At 31.8% G+C, this 20,777-nt stretch overlaps 2 protein-coding genes across 2 annotated transcripts in view; one reads left to right on the top strand and one right to left on the bottom strand.

The window, feature by feature from the left end:
• Window positions 1–88: 88 nt before the first annotated feature.
• LOC119688602 lies at window positions 89–757 on the top strand. The gene has a single exon (XM_038103275.1). The coding sequence runs from the start codon at window positions 89–91 to the stop codon at window positions 755–757; it is 669 nt and encodes a 222-aa protein (XP_037959203.1).
• Window positions 758–16,842: 16,085 nt separating this feature from the next.
• LOC119688601 (tyrosine-protein phosphatase Lar-like) overlaps window positions 16,843–20,777 on the bottom strand; it is a 103,577-nt gene continuing 99,642 nt past the window's right edge. Inside the window, exons 2-4 of the mRNA XM_038103274.1 lie at window positions 19,266–19,397; window positions 17,428–17,589; window positions 16,843–16,892 (exon numbers count right to left, since the gene is read on the bottom strand). Of these exons, the coding sequence (XP_037959202.1) occupies window positions 16,843–16,892; window positions 17,428–17,589; window positions 19,266–19,397 (344 nt within the window). The remainder of the gene's footprint in view (window positions 16,893–17,427; window positions 17,590–19,265; window positions 19,398–20,777) is intronic.

Below are 20,777 nucleotides of genomic sequence, written 5' to 3'. Positions count from 1 at the left end.
AGAAAGTCGCACTGACAAGGAGGTATACCGGGTTTCGGTTAAGCCGATGATGTTTTCAAGAGAGCATCCGGACCTTTTTTTTCTGCAAATGGAAGCACAGTTCAGGAATGCGGGAATAACGAAAGATGATACAATGTTTGATCATGTAGTAGCAAGTTTAGAGCCGAAATACCTGGAGTGCATAGTTGATGTGATTCGAGATCCACCGAAGGTGTTGAAATATGAGACGTTGAAGAAACGGTTAATATATGAATTCACAGAATCGGAGCACAAAAGGCTGCGTAAGTTGCTGACAGAATTGGAGCTAGGAGACATGAAACCAACTCAATTGCTGAAGAAAATGAAGGAAATGGCCGGCAATTCAATGAATGATGATGTACTAAAGTCATTGTGGTTACAGCGACTGCCAGTGGGAGTTAGAACAATCGTAGCTGCAGTGAAAGGTGATTCTGCACAGTGGGCCAAAGTGGCTGATAAGGTATTTGAGGTACAGGAAACAGAAACGGTTTGTGTAGTACAAAGGAATGAACCGAAGGAGATGAGGAAGGAAATTGACGAGTTGAAAGTCATGATAAATAATTTGGTCATTCAGTTGGGCAAAAGAGGAAGAAGCAATGACAGAGATCGTGGAAAAGGGCGGTCATCAAGTGCTAGAAGAGGTAATATCTGTTTTTATCATCGGCGGTTCAAGGAGAGGTCCACAAAATGTGTTCAGCCTTGCCAGTACAAACCACCGCAAAACTCAGCGGAAAACTAAACACCACTTCACGTCTGACGGCGAGTGAAGTGGCAGAGGGTAAAGCATGCCGTTTGTTCTTCAAAGATAAAAAAACAGGTATAAATTATCTAATAGACACAGACGCGGAAGTTTCAATTTTGCCAAAGAGAATGCAGCCTGAAAATGAAGCCACGCAATATTATTTATACGCAGCAAACGGAGCGAAAATTAGCACGTATGGAACGAAATTAGTGCAAGTCAATTTGGGGTTGCGCAGACAGTTCCTGTGGGAGTTCCTAGTGGCGAAGGTAAATCACCCAATAATAGGGGCGGATTTTTTGAATAATTTTGGTTTGATAGTTGACCTGAAGAACAGGAGAATTTTAGATGGCATTACAGGCCTCCAGGTAATGGGTTCGAAGAGAGAGATGCACTGCGTGAAGCTAAGCACAATTGATGCGACTAGCCCGGTACATAACATTCTGCGGGATTATAAAGAGATTACGGAACCGGCTACTAGTAATAAGGTGGCCACGAAGGTTACGCTAGTAGAGCATCAAATTGTTACCAAGGGACAGCCAGTGTATGCAAAACCTCGGCGGTTAAATCCTGAAAAATTTGAAATTGCGAGAAAGGAATTTGAATTTATGACGAAACAAGGTATTTGTAGACCAAGTAACAGCAATTGGGCAAGTCCGTTGCATTTAGTGGCGAAAAAGGATGGTAAGTGGAGACCGTGTGGTAAGTATAGGAAGCTTAATTCAATAACACTACCAGACCGGTATCCAATACCCCATATACATGATTTTACTCGCATATTGTACAATAAGAAAATTTTCTCAACCATTGACTTGGAAAAGGCCTACAATCAAATTCCGATTGCTGAGGAGGATCGACCTAAAACGGCGATAATAACCCCGTTCGGCTTATATGAGTTTAACATGATGACTTTTGGTTTATGCAATGCTGCGCAAACTTTCCAAAGGTTTATGAATGATGTCCTAAAGAATCTGAGTTATGTGGTAACGTACATAGATGATATATGTATAGCATCAGCTGATGAAAAGGAACACGAAATACATTTAAGAGAAGTGTTCAAACGATTAAGTGATCATGGTCTGAGAATCAATCTGGGAAAGTGTGTGTTTTTTATGAAAGAAGTTACCTTCCTGGGTCATGTGATAAATGGGGATGGAATTAGACCTATAGCTGAAAAGGTAGAAGCGATAAGAAATTTTAAAAAACCGAAGGAAGTACGAGAGTTAAGAAGGTTTATTGCTTCAATTAATTTTTACAGGCGTTTCCTCCCGAATGCCGCAAAGAATCATGGCATCCTGCACGCGCTATTAAAAGGAAATAAGAAAAATGATAGATCTCTGATTGATTGGACAGCAGAGGCCGAGAAAATATTTGAAGTGTGTAAGAATAATCTGGCGAATGCTGCAATGCTAGCACACCCGGCTCCGAATGCGAAACTGGTGCTAAATGTGGATGCTAGCAATGTTGCAGTAGGAGCAGTGTTGCAACAGCTTATAGATGGACAGATGCAACCGCTGGGATTCTATTCCAAAAGGCTGAAAGAGACTCAAAAAAGATATAGTACTTATGACCGCGAGCTACTTGCTATATATATGGCGGTCAAGTATTTCAGGTACATGATTGAGGGCAGGAATTGCACTGTGCTAACGGATCATAAACCGATTACATTTGCTTTCTTACAAAGATCTGAAAAAGCATCAGAACGCCAGTTACGCCATTTAGATTTTATCGGGCAGCTGACAACAGATATTCAGCATATAGCAGGCAGCAAATATACGGTCGCAGATGCTTTATCTCGAGTCGAAAGTGTAGTGGCTGGAGTTAGACGATCACTAGACTATGATAAGTTGGCAGAAGCTCAGAAAGTTGATCAAGAGATGAACGAGTTGATAAGAAACTGTACAGCGTCATCTCTGGAGCTCAAGTTGGTAGAGTTAATTACAGAGGGTGTTTCTGTGTATTGTGATGTATCCGGAAAGAAACCGAGACCGTTTATTACAAAGTCCTTCCGAGCGCAAGTGTTCGAAATGTTACACAATTTAGCTCATCCTGGTAGAAAAGCAACTATAAAACTAATAAGTTCTCGTTTTTGTTGGCCTAAAATGAAGACTGAAATAAGTCAAATGGTGAAAACATGCATGGCATGCCAAAAGTCAAAAATCCAGCGGCACAACAGGACTGTGTTGCAGGATTTCAACGCTCCTGATCAACGTTTTGAGCATGTTCATATTGATATCGTGGGACCTTTGCCTTATAGTAATGGTATGCGGTATTGCCTGACATGCATTGACCGGTTTTCAAGGTGGCCGGTGGTGGTACCATTGGCGGAGATTACGGCAGAATGTGTGGCTGAGGCTTTAATTAAGGATTGGATAGCGCATTATGGTGTGCCGAAAAGGATTACGACAGACCAGGGACGACAATTTGAATCCAAGCTTTTCGATGAGCTAGCCAAAATTTTAGGGTGTGAAAGGCATCGAACTACAGCATATCATCCACAGTCAAATGGACTTGTCGAACGTTTTCATCGCACGCTAAAGTCTGCACTGAAGTGTAAATCAAGTGTTGAATGGACAAGGGCCTTGCCAATTGTTGTAATGGGATTAAGAGCGGCATTTAAAGAAGATTTGCAAGCGACACCGTCGGAATTAATTTATGGGGTAAATATACGTTTACCAGGAGAAGTGTTTGATGGTGATTTGAAGCAAGTATCGCAAACAGAGTGTGTTAAGAAGTTAAGGGAAACTATGAGCGAACTGAAGCCATTACAAACATCGCGTCATATGACGGAAAAGCCATTCGTATTTAAAGATTTGAAAAGCAGTACGCACGTATTCTTACGTGATGACGCTGTGCGACCACCACTGAAACAGCCGTATGAGGGCCCATATGAAATTTTATGTCGTGGTGAGAAAACTCTAACAATAAGGGCAAGAGGACGCACGATGAACGTCAGCATGGATCGAGTGAAACCAGCATATTTTGCAAATGAAGCTGGTGAAGGTTGTTGTCAAGATAGTGTCAAGGTGTTAGATGATGACAGTAACAAGCAGATAGCACCGAAGGTGACTCGAGTGGGTAGAATAGTGCGTTTTCCATTGAGGCTTATGAGGTAGTAATAATGTGTAATATGGATAGAATTTGTCGTGATGCAGCCGTCAAATTCTAGAAGGGGCTGTGTGGTGAGAATCAACAAAGTAGGCTAAAATTGTCAGATTCTCTGATATTTAAAAATATTTTATTTTAAAATATTTATTCAGATTTTTTCAGTAAGTTGGTCAGTCAGTCAATTAGTTAATGTTTCTAAAGTTGTATTAAAAAATAATAAAAGTTTGTGTTGCAATAAATACTGTTTTTTATTAATAAAAGCTATTTGGTTATTGTAATCACAACAATATGTATATATATATATATATATATGATATATCAGTCACATAAGTAAATTTTTAAATATTTTTTCAAGTTAATTTGACTTCTCCCTCTAGGTGGAGTATTATAACAACAATAAAATATATGTCTAAATAAAACTAAAAGAAAGATTGAAAGAATATCAGTCTCATATAAGTTTATTCTCTCTATCTCTATGATCTCTATAATGTCGATGGAGAAATAAGAACTACAACTATCAAAATTTATCTCGAAAAGTTAGACAACAATGAAAAAGAGTCGATCGTGGAAAAAGTGGTTAAAGGATTAAAAAAACGGTTTAAAGCTGAAAAGCGAAATATATATTATTTGCAATATAGTATATGTAATTCTTATTTAATGATTATAATATAATGCATTGTGCTTCAAATAGCAATATTGTTGGTAAAAGTTTCAAAATAGTTCAATTATTTCATTTGATCAAAAATTAAAATAATTTTAAAGTTTGAAAATGTCAACACTACTACACTGTTTTCTATTCGAAATAGATTTCTTGTGGCAGAACAAAAATATTTTTTAATTAGCAATCATTTAATATTTTCAAGTCAAAATTATACAATTGAATAGACGACGTATTCGCACCCAGCGAAGCGGAAAACTGCGATTATGGACACTGATATTTTATGCTCCTTATTGACCCTCAGTGAAGACACTCTGCTCATTTAATTAAAACTAAACACATCTGCTGTTGAGGATATTCTAATACAAGTCGAAAACCAAAACTACTGCCCCAGAAATCTAGACAGTCGCAAATAATGTAACTAAAGGCTCTGATTAGGCTCGGATCGTACAATTAGAGATATTGTATCGTGATTGTATGGAAAAATTAGTTAGTTAAGTGCGATGCCAGAATCAACATTTTTTCAGTCACAAGCTACTTTTACTATTAGAGTCCTCATTGTAGACCGACTGATCCCACAATAAGAAGCTACCGATCTAAAGAATTATATGTCTGATCCAAACCATGCGAGTTTGTCTGTGCGCTCATTATCCCTACTTTTGTTTACCAGTTTTTGTAGCATGTAATACTATTCTACCAAAGCCTCGAAGATAACTTCCAAGAAGCATTGACTAAATTGAGTGCTGCTTAACTATCTATGTAGATACACAGATCTTTTAATTTTTTATAAGGTTGACTCAACGGCAGAAATCGATGCATGATACTTTACGTGATACACCCTGGAACCCTACACTTAGCAATATATAATGATACCAAGATTTATCTTATAGCAGCTCTATATAGGTATGCCAGGACCTAGGTACCATAAATTAAGAGTTCTGACTGTTACAACTTGCATAGAAATCAATACCTTATAACTAATGTGTGACGTGATTACTTTTGTGTGGTTGTTGAAGAACATATAAAGCTACTATATTTTTTTGTTTTATGTTTTTTTTTTGGTTCCTGAGCCTCTGTAATGAATTGCACTCTTATAAGGTTGATAGAGTAACTGCAATGGTATCACCTTAATTTATTCATCACTAATGTAGACGAATAAACTACTTATACGTACTTAAGTATGCAACTTGTATGGTTTTTTTGCACGTGCATTTTGAATATATTTTACAAACTCAATAGGATCTTAACAAAAATTGCTTTCCTATTCAAGATAAAACCGGCAGTAACTAGAAACCACGAATCTTTGTGTTGCTGCGGTGGCTATTGCACTCTAGTGCCAACACAACAGAACCTCTCTAATGCAGATATAGTTCGTGGATAAACATTTACCAAGTAATATACAATTTTATTGTTGGCCTAAATTTACTAGCGAAACATAAAGCAACATAATCTACTGAAATTTATGTTTATTGTATTTGACCTGCAAAAGGTGCAAAAAGTATCTCAGTATATTTTAGTGTACCTGTTTTTTAGGAAATTATTTATATATATATATATATATAATATATAATATATATATTATATATATAATATATATAATATATATGGATGGTCTCTTTATGGTACATAGAGAGTTTAGGTAAGCTAAGCTGCAAAATGAACCCACAAATAATCTATCTTTTGTTATGGTTTTCAGCGAGTAGTAAGAGAAAAAAAACAGCTAAAAATGTTTTTGTTTCTTTCTGTTTTTGTGTTTGGTTTTTGCTTTGTTTTGTTTTGTTTTCTTTGATATTTTACTATATATAAAGTATAAAGCAAAAAATTTACGAGTTAAAATAATCAAGTGATTTAGTACTAAAATTGTTACGCTGTGGACGATGGCAACACCAACAGTTGCAGCTACATCGACATCGACATTGACAGCAGCAGTAATAATACTAGTAGCGACTAGAGCAACACAGCAGTTACGCATATTGCAAAATATATGAGAGTCTAACAGCAACTACAAAAACAACAGCAACAGCAACAATAATGGCAGCAACAATAGCATTATCTATTGCGGGCAATAAATCAGCGATATTATAAAACAAAGACTGGCATGGCATTATGTTGCTATAAAATCAGACGAGTTTGATACAGATTTAGAAAAAAAAAATACAAAATAATAAAATAGGAAAAAGTGCTTGAATTTTAAAATGGAAATGCGAATTTTGATATATAAAACAGCAATTTGTCAGGAAAAGTGAAAGTAGAACGCAAAAAAAAAATAAAACAAAAATAGATCAAAATATATTGCAAAATTAAATTTATAACAAATTTTGTTGCAACATCTGAAACAAGAATTATTTATAATGGTTATATGCATATGGTATGTGCAGTGATCGAATTTAACTAACAAAGGGTTATTCATGGTCCTGATTTGACTGTATTCTGTATCATGTTCTGTAGAAGATCATCATCCTGCAGTATATATCAATTATTAATACGTGACCAAGTAAAAATCAAGAAAACTTATAACAAAATTGTTGGAGCAGTAAAAGACCATATGTAATACTCGAAAGATCATTGCGTCCACGAAGAGTCACTGTATATGTTTAAAACTACGGAGGTGTGATACATCTTATCGCTGCACTCATATTATTAACAATTTGTTCCGCCCTGAAATTGAAGATATAGATGCTGAAAAACGGTTTCAGCAGCATAAGGCCAGAAGGCACACAACACGCACAGTTTTGGCTTTTTTGCGTAAAAAATATTTCATGTGTATTGGTCACCGAGATCGTATGATTTGTTACTACTGGATAATGTTTATGGGTAAGAACATGAAGAATGCTGTTAGGAATATACAGCATAGCCTACAATATATTTCCATCGTAACTAATGGGACTGCATGTAAAGAACGCTTGTTTAAACTTTTGAAATGATAATACAATTATACGTGGATATTGGGCGGCATCTGAAATACGGTTTCAGATCATGGTTGATACGAAAAATCACTTAATGAAATTTCTATATGTAAATTCTGACTCTCTCTTGTTAACGAATAGTTCTTTCTTATAGGCAAACAATATATATTCAAAATCTTTGATATTTCAAAATTAATTTTCTTAGCATTTCCCCATAACCCAAAGAAACAGAAATGCCTTGAATTTTGTGTTTGTCGCCAGACAAGTGCTCTGTACTACAGCAAACATGCCAATTGGAGTATTAGGCACGTACAGAATATAAGTTTTATTTAAACTCAGAGATATCGACCTCACAATGCATGAATAATGAATTTTCATACTATTTCTTCATGGCAAATTTCAGACAAACTAAGCCAAGTTAAATTTTAACAAAAAAAAAAAAAACATAATAATAAAAATGAGCCCAAAGTGCGCTAAAAGGAGTGATTCGTGAGGTCTAAAAAGTGATGAAAGAAAATACGTATAAAATGGAAAGTAAGCTAGAAAATAGAAACTTATAGTGTTTTTACAGCCATTCAGGCGCTCTTTTCACAACACCAAAACTTAATTCTTGTCAAGAAATTTCATTTTATGATTTGAAATTATATTTGCGGTACGCGACCAACTTTGCTGTCAGTTCCTAAAGAGACAAGCCGTACTAGAGCCAACAGCAACAGCTCCACTATTATGAACACTAAAGGAGTGTCGAAAAAATTATTTAAGAAATCAAAAAAAAAATATTTCCCTCCACATAAACAGCCAGCAAAGCCAGCAGAGCCAGTGCAACCATTCAGGGAAATTCTGTTGGCATGGTACTGTGTTGGCAACACTGGCACATGTGTCATTTTCTTCAGCACTTTAGACTCCTTTTATGAATTTTTTACACATTCGACATATTGTGCGCATTGCAGTTGTGAATTTTTATTTAAAAAATCTCGTTGCCTCTAAACGTGTGGAAATCTGAGCAGTGTTCAAGCACAAAATTCACATACTCGTATGCAGCCGCACACAAGAGACATACTTTCAGGCGAAAAAGACATACTTTGGTCTATTTTATATAATTGAAATTGTTATATACATTTTTAGTACAAGTTATTGTACGTTAATTCATGTTAAATAGGTCAAAATTGATAAAAGCAGAGAACAGAATATAAGGACCAGTTTACTTGCTAAAGGTATGGTGTTAAATTGAAAATACATTAAAGGTTTGTACAAAAAACAATATAAAAACCTAAACTAACAATAATAAAATTGCAGACTAAGAAATAATGTTAAAGTTTTAAAACACTTGCAAATAATAATGCTTTAATGTGACATATTTTATTACAAAAGTTCAGTAACAAAAAGAAAATTTTGCAATACCAAACATATAAGAGTAAGAAACTCAACCCAACACACTAAATCAGCCGACTTTTGCCTTTATGATACTAACGCTTACATATCATATTTTACACTACGTCAATATTGCTAATTAGTTTAAGTAGACTAGGTGCAATCTCAATACAATAAAAAAAACACAAATTTATAGTTTCTATCAAAGCTCAATACTGATTATAAAACATATTAAATAGTATACATCACAATTCACAAATAAAATTTATTTTATAATAATTCAGGATATCATTCATATAAAAAGTGCTTGAATGAAGCTTCGTTAAACATTAAACGATGCATTTTTAAAAACATGAGTAATAGATTTAATTTTTGTATTTGAGTTTATGATGATAATTTCAACTGTTTTTCCTTTATATGTAGCAAGCACCATATTCAACTACCATATATTGAATTTTGTCAAAAGATCATCTTCACATCATAACTGAAATGTATCACAAAATCTTGGAGTTATTTTTTCCTCCAAAAGATGTCTTATACATATCTTAACTTCTGTTCTACACTACGTCATATACATTTTTACTTATATTCTACGAAAACGCATAATGAATTTTGTTTTAATCTAACTAGTTTCTTTTTTATAATAACTATTAAATTAAGATTAACTGTAATATAACTTTACGACTACAATTTCGAAGCGTCACAAACTATTGCTATAATTTTATGTTTTTATTTTTATCCAAAACTTAATATATATTTATCATATTTCATTTACTCGTTCTATCTAAGGATTTTCCTTCGTTATATCCTTCGCATTTTATTACACAAGCCACTATAAAGTTTACTGAATAGTTTGTGATTTTGTATGATTCACAGTATTGAAAAATTATAATATTAAGCTTAATTAAAAACTTATTTCAATATATATTGATATGTCTGATATACAATAGACTTCCAGTTTAAGGAATATCAGCTATAATAAACTCTTTAAGTAATTAACAATAAAATTTTTTATAAATGACGAACACATCAAAAATGTTTTCTCTAATTAAGAAAATTACATATATAATGCATTCCAAATAAAAAAAAGAGCTACATATATATATTTCATAATATCCAGAGTCTAATGTAATTAAAATTAAGACCATTTTGCTTATATACATATAATTTTCCAGAAAATATTGTAACAAATGTGAATTAATTGATGAATACTTAAACGAATATAATTAGTCTGTGGTATATGTTTTAAGTTCTCTTTATAGCTCTCTATATATATAGTATCAAATCGATGTGTGTATCTGAGCGCGACGTACTATTAAATTTAACAAAGCATTTATATGATTTTATAAAACTTTATGTCATATGAGAGAAAAGATTTTTGAGTCCTAGATTTGCCCTAGATCAGTCAAGTATTGTTCTCCAATCGAATACCTAGAATTTGATACTCTCGAGTGTTATATATTTTGCCTCAGAATAACCAATCAAAAATGAAAATTTCACTATTTGTTTTTATTAAGTAATTGGCTATAAATGCACCCCGACCAAAAATATCTATTCTGTGTTTAAAGACCCAACTAAAATAATTTTTGACTATTCATATATCTCATAAGTGCTGTTGGCTTGATTTTATTTATTTAATTTGGAACTAAAATCCCGCTTCTATGGTCGTCAAGTCTACGTCTTGCCGCCGCTGGGTCGTTGCATAGACTATGTCCTGATGTTCCCTTCTCCTCATGACAGAGTCGATAAGAATCACTAGTATTTTTATTATTAAGAAGAATAAGAATTCTTAAAAGGAATAAGAAAAATTCTTAAAGTGTTTAGTGTTCAACCATCTGAACTGTTTTAATGTTTTGTTTTTAAATCCAGCTCTTATTTTTGCTATTTAATAAAACCACTGAGTTAGCAATAGCATTTTTATTAATTTGGTAGAAATTTCTTAAAGATGCAATTGAATTGATTTTGTGTTGAGCTCCATATTGAAGTTTTTCCTTAAATGTAACAATATAAAAAGTATTTTCCAACGCAAAAATTATTAAACATTTGGTTTCTCTATCAATAGTAGGTTTTCTTAAATTTACTCAACTATCATATTTCTTGTCGTAATTTAGGCAAAATAATTCCTTAAAATATTCGTCCTTGCAAGTGCACCAAACTTAAAAAATTTTATGACAAAAACGATGGTAAAAATTAAACTTACACAAAGTGTTGTATAGCTCAGTGTAGTGTAGTGCAGTGCATTGCAGTGCAGTGTTGGAAAGGCAGCGGCATGACCCAACTAAAACGTAATGGTGCGCATGTGGCATGTGGCATATGTAAGGCATTAAAACCCACTAGCAGCAGCAGATTCGCAAGACCGGAGGACCAACTCAAAAGCATGTGTAACTCATAAAATTACAAAACTAAAGCAAGGGTAAACTTTTCCGATGGTGAACAGAAATTAGAATGCAATTTTTTACCAACATTTTATACCACTTCATTTTATTTTGTTTTAATTTTGTTGCTTAAAGTTTTGTAGCAAATTTTCGTAAAACTTTAATAAGCCAAAGTTTTAAGCAAAAAAGATGCATCAAAAAAAAAAATAAATCAAAAATTTAGTGCTTTTTTGGAGTAATTTTTTTAATCACATAAAGCGCATTATAGCTGCATTAATTGGGCTAAGCGCACACTACGCCTACCAGGACAGCAAGAGACTACCAGAACAAAAGCACTGAAATTGTGCTGTACGGCAAGCACTTTTTCCGCCTTGGCTTGCATTGAAGTAAAAAACGTTAAAACGTTTATTGCCGAAAAGTGAGATTAATGAAATCGTATTTTAGGAAATTAGTGTAAGTCGGCTAAAGTTGGAAATTTGCACAAAAACTAAACGAATTTATTATTTGCAGATTTTAAAATTGCAATTCAATTTTTTTTTCTTACTCATTATAAAAGGATAAAATAAAGTTAAGAAGAAAACTTAAATGAAACGGAAATCGATTTATGTTCACTTCATATCGAATTTAAATTAAAGCTAAAAATAATTAAAATTGTTTATTATATCAGACGTTAGTACACACACGCCAATTTGAACATGTGTACATAGAGTTGATGACTTTACTGGCTTTCAGTTTGGCTAATATAATAATATTGCCCGCAGTTGCCTCAAAGTATGCAATACAAATTAAACAATTTTGCTTTTTGTATGCAAGCGGCAAACAGCAAGCAACACATAAAATGAAGGCCAAAACCAACCATAAACGACAACAACACTACACTAAATAACGTTTGCTTTATGTTGTACATTATTAAAATTCACATAATTTTTCATTATTTCGTAATAATATTGCATTAGTACAACACATGCCCGCATAGACGCACAGACTGCATCCGCATAATTCACTGTTGAGCGCCTGGAGTGCTGCTACGAATTATTATTAAAATGAAGTTTTTCGTGGTATATGCGCGCAACATATGTTTACTGTTTTTACACAAAAACAACAAAAACAACAAAAAATGCATAAAAAAGAAATAATATAATGGAAAGTAATGTGTTCACATTTTGCAAAAATAAAACAAAACAAAAATAAAAACAAAAACAAAAACAAAAAATAACTTAAACAGAAAATGTTAAATCACAAAAAAACCATAATAAAGCGGAAGACCACAGTATATAATTGCTGGGTAACTTTGTAAAAGTAGAGTTAGTCGCGCTTAGTACGTATAAGTAATATAATTTTTGGTGCAAACGCTGTTAGGCTAATAAGTAATTTAATGCGATGAATTTTACATTTTTGGTTATATCGTTATTAAAACTATTTTAGAGAATGTATATTAGAGAAATAAATGACAATAAGTAATAATCACAAGAATATATGAATTATATAAATGCAATTAACTGTGATATAACTTCGAATTTTAATTATAATAAGACTAACAACTAATATGACCCCGTGAAGTATAATCCAAAAAATTGTAGGTATAATATGTTAAGGACACAGCAGAACACATTCTCTGTCACTGTGATAGTCTCGCGAGACTCAGACTTCGGTACCTTTCAACTGTCAATCCACTTATAACGGAATTAGGCAATATCACTTCAAAGCACATATTGACGTTCTTAACTGCTACTCCTGATGCAGTGACGTGGTGTCAAGTTCCTAACCCATTTAAAATCTAATCTAGTCCTATTATTTGTTAAGTTATAATATCACAAGTACTTAAAATACTTATCTAAGCCTAATGCAGACGTCAAAATTATCATACCTACAAGCTTTATACATATACCAGACTTATTTATAAATTTCTTTGTATTATTAAATTTTAAAATGAAAGAATAAAACTACTACCACTAATGCATTCATACCTAAATGCAAATGTGTTACATATAAATAAAATTTTTTATGCCACCAAATGACCCATGCCGATGTCTTTTGGGTAACATGCACGAGAAATCTGTCACTTAAATATTTTTATCTCATTATTAATCTACTATAAAAATAAATGAAACGTTTATTGGATAGCTTTATAAAGAACTCAACCAGTAATTCCAAAATCACACACACTTCTTGAACTGACGTAAAGGAAATTATATATTTTAAGGGTTCGAATATAATTAAAATGCCATAGATTTTATTTTAAAATATAATTTCAATTGATAAATATTTAGATAAGCTAGCTAATATTTTAAAATATCGAAGAGCAGAAGTTTCAAGTACCGCAAATAAAAAAAAAAATATTAACAAAAGATCTTACTTTTGTAAGAACTTATGTTCAACAAATATGAACAGTGCACTCATCTAATATAAATTTATAAAAAAATTCGTATGACATACAAACGATTTATTTATATACAAAAAGAGAAACAATAAAGATAGAAAACGACAGAAACTATAGTTTTAATTAAATAAATTTTTTGGTTAACCCTACAGCACTTTGGAATATTATCAAATTTTGATTATCAGTGGTATTTAGAAATAAATTACATATGTACATAGTTTTACTTATTATCAGGAATATATTATAATGTCATAAACATTATTTTTATTAATAGAAACAAAATTCTAAATCATGATTCTACACTACATATTTTGAGTGTTGTAAACTAACACAATTATAAGTTAGCATACAATTTTAAACCAAATTTCGGTTTCAGACCAGCAAGCTAATTTTATTTATTTGAGCTGTAAATATAATAGTATATAAGTAATTATAAAATGTGAACAGGAATGTACTCTAACCAATTTTAAAATAATGTACGTATTATGAGAAACCAAAATTTTTGTGGTTAAACTATCAAACTTAAACGGCTAAAAGTATGCCACAAAAATTTCACAGCAATTATAACTTTTTACAAGTTAGAATATTACATGCTTATTACGTGTAAAGTTGATAAATTGTTTTTACATGAAACCGAACCATCAACTAAGTTTAATTATATTAAAATGTACAAACTGCTTTTATGTACATTAACCAATTTTTGAGGGCGCCTAAAAGTATATATAAAATATTGCGTTAAAAATTTTGCGCAATTAAAAAGAAATGCTGTATAAATCATAAGCATAGGAGTTTAAGCAGAATAGCTGAAATACTGGCCAAAGTAAAAGAAATTGTGGTCTTTCAGCTTCAGCTGCCATATATACGAGATTATACTGTATTTCTTCATTAACAAATGAACCATAAATTCGTTAGTAATATTGAAAAAATGTTCATTGTCGGAAATATGATTTCTAATGAGATTGTGTGATTTAAGTGTGTGATAGCTACAAGTACTGTTTTTGAATTTTTTGTTTCAACTTATTGTGATTTTTTATACATCACTATATTTCAATATCAAGAGTTTTAAACAATAATTATGAAAACCACCTGAACATAAATCTTAGTGTAGAACTGTAGTTTCAATATTGGCTAGAGACTCAGTCTTATTGACAAACTAATTTTTAGTTTCGACATCAATTTGTATCTAGGGTTATTCTTGATTAAAAGGCCCATTCTTATTCTGTCTTAATCTCAGATTTCATCTATATGTCCACCTAACGTTAGCTATAGTAGCCAAATTTAATTAGTTCAAAACTAGTTTTCAGTTTTAGTCCTAGTTTTGCCCAAAGCCTCAACATTATTCAGGGTTATACCGTCGAGATTATAGTGTCAGTCTGTGTTTCGGTGTGAACCCAGAAAGTCAATCTCTAGCACAATTCAAATTGCAGCTCCAGTTTCATTATTTTTGTCAATAAAAATTGAAATATTTCCAGCTTTAGTTGAAGCCTTAGTCTTAGTTTTAATGCTATTCTTACTTTAATTGTAAATTTTATGGTCATAATTTTAGTTAATTTTAGCTAATCTCAGTTTTACTTTTAGCACCAAATGTAATATTCTATTTAATTTATATCTTAGTGTTCAAGCTAACTTAGAGCTAACTTCTTTCATATGTGATGTAAATGTTAATATTGTGTTGATACTAATTTCCATTCATTCTCAATGTCAGTTTTAATGATGTACTTTAGTACCAATCCTTATCATCGTTATCAATCTTAATCTGAACTAAAATAAAAATCTTGACTTTGGTCTCAGTATTCGTCATAGTCACAGTCTCAGGCAATCTTAGATATATATACAATTCTACTTTCAATCTATCTTTTAGTTTTTTATTGTGGGTCCGGTTTCAGCTACACTCTGTCTGCCATAATCTCTATCGACTAAAGTTGGGAATCGACTAAAGTTGGGAATGGACTAAAGTTGCGTATAACTAATGCGCTATTCAGTCTGCATATTCAGTTTGTTTATATATTAATATTTGGAAACCACACTTTCATTTAAAATGTTTAACATATTTAATCCATTTAATGATGACATTGGTGGTTTTTTATTTTGTGAGTTAACGCATTTCTGAGCATGACAGACACTTATTCAAAAAACATTTATATTTTATTTCAACTTTTACACAGTTAAACAAAACTTAAATTTAATTTAAATTTAGTTTCTTGCACATAAATATTTTTTAAAATATTATCAGAATAAGGATTTAGGATTTAACACATTTCTGATGCTTTTAGCTGTCACTTTGCTTTTTGCAGCAGTTTTTGCAAAACTGTTTTTGTATTCGTACCCGTACCTTTGTCTCGCCTATTTATTCTGTTATTAGCTTGCTCTTTAGCTAGCCACTACTTTTTTACTGTCAACTGGTACTTTTGTTTATTTTTGGTTTGATTTTTAAAAGTTCTTCTGCTTTTCGTCTTGGTGGTTTCTTTCACATACCTATATTGCTGTCTTAAAATTTATTGCATGATTTTTACACTGAATTTTTATGCTTTTGACTGTAATTTTATTAATAGAGTTGAGAACGTAATCCATTTACGTGTATATTTTAACATTTATTTCTCTCTTTTCTGTTATTTTAGTCTATCCTCTTCATCTTGTACAATGCATTTCTGTTTCTTTACCTTTTTCCATATCAATATCTATCTTATACTTCTTCTTCAATACTAAAATATTTTTATTCTCAATGAGTTTGCTAGCCATGTAATTAAATAGCACTTCAAATTAAGTGACTTTATTTGAAAAAAACAAAAAAAACATTTGAACTCAGGTAAAAAAGCAATCCTAGTCTTTAAAAATTGTGTACATCAATCCTGAAACAATCTACACTCCCACAGAACAACACAGACCAAACGTTATCAAACTTAACAGCAAAAAGACTTCCAAAGTCGGTTTCTGGATTCATAAATGCATAAATTAAAACACACAGACGGAAGCAAAAAAGCTTCAAATTTTCTATTCAAAAATTCAATTAAGTTTAAGAGTATTTTAATATAAAATGGCATAGAACTTTTTACGTAATAAAAGTAATATCTATATAATTACATATAAACACAAGCATATGTTTATACAAGAACCAATTAACACCCACAATGGACTAAACACTAAAGCACTTATGCTTTGCTTTGCCTGGTACCTGAAGAGCAGAATTTCACACGTAGTCAGTAAGTTTCAAGTGAGGTTTTATATAAAAACAGACGTGTACACTTAATGCACGTAAGATGATTAGACTAGAAGGTTGTAAATTTTATCTACAAAGGTGTATCAGAACAAAAAAGCATATCCTTTTTACAACGAGAGACTATAAAAATAGTTTTAAAACATTTTATAGTTATCTGCGCACCCCTCCTCCTAGTAAAAACCATTCCGCAAGAGTGTAAACAGTGGTTGCCTTGTGTGTTGATGTGCTCAACATTACGTAGACATGCTCACGCACGGAAACACTTAAGTTTACGTTACGTTGTTATATTACGTTCCACTTGTGTACTTGCATAAGGTATTTAAAATTAATGTAATTTATTTTCGTTGCCTTTTTGTAGTTAAGAATATGGTTATAGTTTATAGCCATAAAGTTAGTTTCGACTTTTTCTATTCTCTCTGCTTCATCAAGGAAACGTATGTCAAAAGTAGATGCAGCTTAGTTAATTTAGGGGTATTGTTTATTTAATTATTACAAATTGATTTTGATAGCACATTAAAATAAATTATAAATTATATATTTAAGGAGAGTAGAATTTTGATTCAGAAAATATTGCAGCATTATAGGCGAGAATAAATTATTTTTAGCGCTTCAGTGAATTCATAGACATAACTCCATATTATTTATAATCACTTACCTTCGTAAACAGTTAACGTTGCATCAGCGGACACCGCATCTCCAACACCATTTTCTGCTACGCATTCATATGGTGCATCATCACGACCTGCGCGTACCGGCTCAATACGTAAAATTGATATACCACCAGGTTGCTCCAGAACAGTGTAACGGGATTGAGTCCCTAAAAGAAAATGCGCATATAATATGAATTTTTTTCATGTTAAAAAAAACAACTACTGAAAATTAAAACAATATAATAGATTATTAGAAATATACTAGAATTGTGGTTCACTTATAAATCAAAAGAAATGCAATACCACACCCGATTAATTTTTTGTATCAAATGAAAAACCATACAAAGTCAAAACAACTAAAGATCGTTCAGGAAACAAAACTTAGTTATATGATGATTTTTAGTATTACGTAAAAATGCAGAAATATGACCCTAACGACTAATAGAAACTAGCTTTAATTATGGAAACGATAATAACAAGTGGAAATCATTCATAATTATAACATTATTATTAAATTTAATTTAACAATGTGACGAAAGGATAGTTTTTCCAAACAAACCCGACCCCTATTCCCCTATTGGTACATATTTTCTAATTGACTATGCCGCCATCAGTAATGCATCATTAGGTTAGGCTAGGATATACCGGGAGGCCAAGGTTCATACTGGACTGTAGTGCCAAATAAGAAGAGAGAAGAAGGTTATACCGGCGATCCTTAGTAGATCCACTTAGGCTTATTGGCCCATTGTGTTACTGTATATGTAGGAAAAGCTCAGGGTTTAAAACCACCTAGAACCTTTAACGAAGCATAAAATGCTATTTAATTTCAGGTTCTACAACTGATTCAGGTCCTTACGAAAGGGGGCTCCACAAGTGCTAAGTCGCCGCCGTGCATGAGCTGGGCAAAAACATAGTAGATGAGAGGCATTCTCAACGTCTTCCCTACAACTGCGACAGATTTGTTTGAACGAAAGACCTAATCTTCTAACACGATTCCCTAGTTTACAGTAACCTCTAAGTAGGCCTACCAAAAGACCGATGTATCTACGGGGCATCCAATGAGAGTTTTGGATTTCCTTTTATCGGAAAATGACTAGATTGCATACAGATGCCTACATATCGTTGTCTTTCCATCTTTTGTTAAAAAATTCAATACAGAAAAAATTCAGCAGCAATTTACATAATATTCGTCTGCTTTGCAATTTTCAACGCATGATTAAGTACTTAAAAAGTGAGTTAAAATGAAAAGAACACCGTACTATTAACGTGATGGGGTCGTATACTATTTCTACGTTGATATATTAATTCCCTGAACTTGGAGGTTTCAGAGCCGTTGTGCAGTTCATGTAATTAGACGATACTGAGTCACTGTTTCGAAACTCATAGGATCCTTTTTAGTTAAGCATGGTTTTGAAAATTTAAGGATTTTCTGAAGTAATCTGTGAGGTTTTCTAGAACAATTGCAACTGAGAAATTATTGTCTGGCAGCATCCTATTATTTTAGTGTAGTGTTGTGTGTTTTAGAGCAGTACGGTTTAGTGGTATAGTATAGTGATAAAAGCATTATTGTATAGAACCATCTTTATTGTAAGACGTGGTGATCTGTCAGCACCTATACAGTAGTATTAAGTAGATTCCATTTTTGTTGAGACGCTGACTGATATGATTCTTATCTAAGTAAGATTCTTAGACTAAGTAAGTTTTGAAGTCTGACAGGCACTACTCTTCAGTAGAATAATAATAAACGTGTTTTGATGACTGTATTGAGTCTTTTTATATGTCCCAATTTACAGTGTTTATATTACTTTAGTTTCTGAAGAGTAATAAAAAATGAAAAGCTTACCTGATACTTTCTTAGCATTCTTACGCCAAACTATCGACGGTGGTGGATCACCACGCGCTGCACAATAAAAACTGGCGACTCCTCCTACACGTACGCCTTGATTTTGTGGCTTCTTAATGATTTCCGGCGGATCTGAAAGATATAAAAAAATTTTCAAATTAATAAAATTCTTGATTTTACTAATTTTTTCTATGACAGCGGGCATTTGAAATTGAAATTCATCTCATATTTGACATAAACTAGGTTTCTATGAAATAAAAATATTTCTGAGGACATGAAAGTGAATTGAAATATATTAATTATTGCACTGAGGTGTAAAAAAAACACGTATAGTGTCTTGTATGAGAAGATTTTTTATAAGTTTTTAATATTTGAAGGGAATTATGTTTATTTGATAAGAAATCTGAAATCTTCTGAAATTTTAAGATACCTGTGACCGTACATTTAAGGGACCACACTTCATTGCAGAACTACTGCATATGATCTATATGGTTAAAAAATTTGACAAAAAGTTTCCGTACCATCGTTTCAGCAATAAATGAACTTATTCGAATCCTTTGCTTTCTTTTAGCTTGATATGAAAGCAATTTGTTGCTTAAATATATACCACAAGATATATATAACTTGATTGCATGGATTGGAATGATGTGCAATTTTCTGATACTTGATTACAATATGAATGACACACTAGCAATACAGTGCATTTGCTTGACATGGAGACGGTTATTGTACGTCACAGCTTCTGGAATCTATGTACGGGGAAATGCTCCTTGTATAAATTTTACTATATTTTAATTATTTATTAAAATATTATATTATTAAAATAATCGAATATAAATCGTCTGTTCCATACTTCAATTAGAATAAAACATTTCATTCACAGAACGGTTGAGGTATGTTTTAATCTAAAACAAATTTCTCTGGTATTACCAATTTTATTGTAATTTATTTATTATTTACATATTGACTTCATCTGGTTTACCTGTAAAAAAAACAACTTACGTGTTAAATATTGTATATACGGAAAATCCGAAAAATTAGCATCTGCAACACACAGGAATATTATTGAAGTTTTGAAATTGAAATTATTATTGATTATATTAGTTTTAAATTAATTATTAAGACACGCGTTTTTAATATAACAAAAGCTTTATAGTCATATTATTTGTTATTAATGAAGTTCCTTAATATTCTGAATATTTTTTTTTGAATTAAAAGTAACATAATTAATTTTATATATAAAGTTTTTATGTATGTATAATTTTATGTATATGTTTATATAGTATTCAATAATTATATTTTATTTTATTTTTATTTTATTGTTTTAAAAACTTTCATAATTAATTACTAGATAAATTTATCATTTATTTTTCTTTTATTATAATTTTTATAATTTAGTAATAAGTAAATTTATTCATAAGTAAATTTTTTTTCTTTTAATACATTGTACGTTATACGTACTTTTGATTTTAAATTTTATTTAATCCTATAAATAAAAGTTTTAATGTAATA

The sequence above is a fragment of the Teleopsis dalmanni genome, chromosome X, assembly GCF_002237135.1.
Source record: "Teleopsis dalmanni isolate 2A chromosome X, ASM223713v2, whole genome shotgun sequence".
Classification (NCBI taxonomy): Eukaryota; Metazoa; Arthropoda; class Insecta; order Diptera; family Diopsidae; genus Teleopsis; species Teleopsis dalmanni.
This window is presented reverse-complemented; position numbering and strand designations above follow the sequence as displayed.